Raw genomic sequence first — 1,770 nt, forward strand, 5'->3', positions numbered from 1 at the left:
AAGTATGTTGACATCTGTACTTTAGTAACTGATATGTTTTATGTTTGATGCCATAAGGCACCATCATGCGTGTACACAAATGTAAAGTGTGCAACTACTAACATTCTGTGAATTTGAGTTTGAAAGGAAAGCAATCTTCTCTTCATAACGCAAGAGATGGCAAGACATGCGTATTTGGTCTCGTAGTGTACGGTATTTAAACTAGAATACCAGCTAAAATCAAAGAGAATGAATATTGTCGAAACTGTTTAGCATAGTATGTACAAATAATGTGATCATGTAGACAGGCAGTAGCAGACAGGGGCAGGCGTGTGTTTGAGAGATGGGGGAGGCAGACATCGCATGTATAGTGTACACTTGTTAAAAGCCTGAACATAATATGTGGTGACGTTGATATAGTATGGCGCATATTCAATTAGGTTTTACTGTATTTTTTTTTCTGTTCCGAAGTGGGCCTAGGACTATGGCATGAACATGTACTTTCATGGTGGAAGAGAAGAGAAGGGGATAGGGTTCTCTTCTTGAAATATGAAGACATGAAGCGGGTATTGAATCATAATATTATACTGTAACAAGAAAGTGAAATAAGAATCCATGGAAGGGATAGTGTATACATCATGTAACGCAGGGATATCAAATTCTTGAATTCATAAATCATAAATATAAAAAAAATATGTTTTTTTCTGATTGATACAAAGCATGAAAGATATATATTTGAACTAGTGGAACCATTCCCAAAATCAAGATTGGAATTCTTAATGTCGTCATAAATCTTACTTTTCTTAATACAACAACATGTTAGGTGAGAAATCTCCAAGAAATTGTGTTAATTAACCTAATTTGCATATAACGTTATATAATTTGAGCTTTTTTTCTCATACCAAAGCCTTAGAATGAAACAATAGTTGACAAATATATATATATATATATATTTATATATATATATATATATATATATATATATATATATATATATATATATATATATATATATATATATATATATATATATATATATATATATATATCATTATCATCATTCCAGGATTTGAGAACTTCAGTTCAGAAGATTGCTGAGTTTATTGGTAAAAGTCCATCACCTGAATTGATTGATAAGATAGTTCACCTCGCTACGTTTGAGACAATGAAACAGAATCCTCCGCCAGATCATGAGTTTCTCGCTAAAGCTGTCAAACTTAAGGTGGAACCTGGAGGTTCGGCTTTGTTAAGAAGCGGTAAGTAAACATACTTTTGCATTGGTTGATGAACAGAGTGGCAAGAAAATTCGAAAATGTCTTAAATGCTAGTGCTGTTCTTGTAAGATCATTTAGTGATACGACAATGGATGACTTAATAATTATATAATTGTATTGTTTTATACTCTATAGTATTACATCATATATCAAATGTTTGTGTGCTCATCTATTCTGTTCTTCACAATTCAATTGCATTCTATTCTATTCTGTTGCGTTCTGTTCTATTCAGTCCTGTCCTGTCCTCTATTCCATTCTATTCTATTCTATTCTATTCTATTCTATTCTATTCTATTCTATTCTATTCTATTCTGTTCTGTTCAACTCTATTCTATAATATTCTATTCTATTCTGTTCTATTCTATTCTATTCTAATCTTTTGAATTCTATTCAACAGGAAAAGTCGGGGGATGGAAAGATCATTTCACAGTGGCTCAGAATGAGCATTTTGACCAGCATTACAAAAAGTGGATGGAAGGAAGTGGTCTTGACTTTGAGTTTGAGTGATTCGCTAACC

The 1,770-nt window shown here is 32.1% G+C and overlaps 1 protein-coding gene across 1 annotated transcript in view; it reads left to right on the forward strand.

Annotated features, from left to right (window-relative positions):
* LOC144445982 (sulfotransferase 1E1-like) overlaps positions 1-1,770 on the forward strand; it is a 3,393-nt gene extending 1,623 nt beyond the window's left edge. The window contains exons 2-5 of the mRNA XM_078135637.1: positions 1-2; positions 451-545; positions 1,046-1,235; positions 1,651-1,770. The exon at positions 1-2 is cut by the window's left edge and continues 143 nt beyond it. Coding sequence (XP_077991763.1) covers positions 1-2; positions 451-545; positions 1,046-1,235; positions 1,651-1,760 — 397 coding nt within the window. The 3' untranslated portion in view covers positions 1,761-1,770. The remainder of the gene's footprint in view (positions 3-450; positions 546-1,045; positions 1,236-1,650) is intronic.

This window comes from Glandiceps talaboti, chromosome 14, assembly GCF_964340395.1.
Source record: "Glandiceps talaboti chromosome 14, keGlaTala1.1, whole genome shotgun sequence".
Taxonomy (NCBI): Eukaryota; Metazoa; Hemichordata; class Enteropneusta; family Spengelidae; genus Glandiceps; species Glandiceps talaboti.